The sequence below is a fragment of the Opisthorchis viverrini genome (assembly GCF_000715545.1).
Source record: "Opisthorchis viverrini unplaced genomic scaffold opera_v5_340, whole genome shotgun sequence".
NCBI classification, from domain to species: domain Eukaryota; kingdom Metazoa; phylum Platyhelminthes; class Trematoda; order Opisthorchiida; family Opisthorchiidae; genus Opisthorchis; species Opisthorchis viverrini.
The window spans coordinates 461,589-462,351 of record NW_008751999.1 but is presented as its reverse complement, the minus strand read 5'-3'; the positions used below and the strand labels follow the sequence as shown (position 1 = coordinate 462,351).

Below are 763 nucleotides of genomic sequence, written 5' to 3'. Positions count from 1 at the left end.
AGTATAGCTGAATGGGTTGCCGAGGTACGCAACCCGCCACACCACGGTAAGGTCTAGTTTCTTCGTTACGGACCAGTCTCTTCGTTCATAAATTGGTAGTCAAGTTTATGTTGGAACGGAATGACAATTGTGTGCTAATATTTAATTTCATCTATTCTTCGAAAAATCCGGAACCTCAAAGGTTCCGGGGAGGTTCCGTACTCTGTTCTGGTTCCGGTTCTGTGTTCTCAGATTTCCGGACGTGTGAGAGTGTACGGAGAGCTCTCCAAAAGCTTCCGCACACAAAGCGGTGTCCGTCAGGGATGCCCACTCTCTCCATTCCTTTTTAACTTCGTGATCGATGAAATAATGAGACGAACACTGGAGGGTCTCCAAAACCCTGGTGTTCAAATAGCCAGTGAAGAAAACCTTGTCGATCTGGAATATGCAGACGACATCGTTCTCATGTTCGAAGAGGAGGAGAAGGCGCAAGTATTCTTGGATGAACTGACCAAAGTCATCCCGTCCTTTGGTATGAATTTGCACCCACAAAGTGTAAGGTCAAGCTTGTGGACGTGCAGTCACTGAACACGCCAATTACGACCCAGGGGGAGGCACTGGAAGTTGTGGAGCGTTTTACGTACCTTGGAAGTTGTATTAATTCTGATTGCAGTGTGACAGATGAGGTGAATGCACGAATCTGCAAGGCTCGGGCCGCGTTTACTAACTTGAGACACCTATGGCGTCAGAATGGTTTATCCCTGAATCTGAAAGGACGTGTGTA

At 47.2% G+C, this 763-nt stretch overlaps 1 protein-coding gene across 1 annotated transcript in view; it reads left to right on the top strand.

Moving 5' to 3' along the window:
• Window positions 1–231: 231 nt before the first annotated feature.
• The window catches only part of T265_15073 (hypothetical protein), a gene marked incomplete at both ends in the record, with an annotated part of 25,620 nt that continues 25,088 nt past the window's right edge, over window positions 232–763 (top strand). Inside the window, one exon of the mRNA XM_009176479.1 lies at window positions 232–511. Coding sequence (XP_009174743.1) covers window positions 232–511 — 280 coding nt within the window. The remainder of the gene's footprint in view (window positions 512–763) is intronic.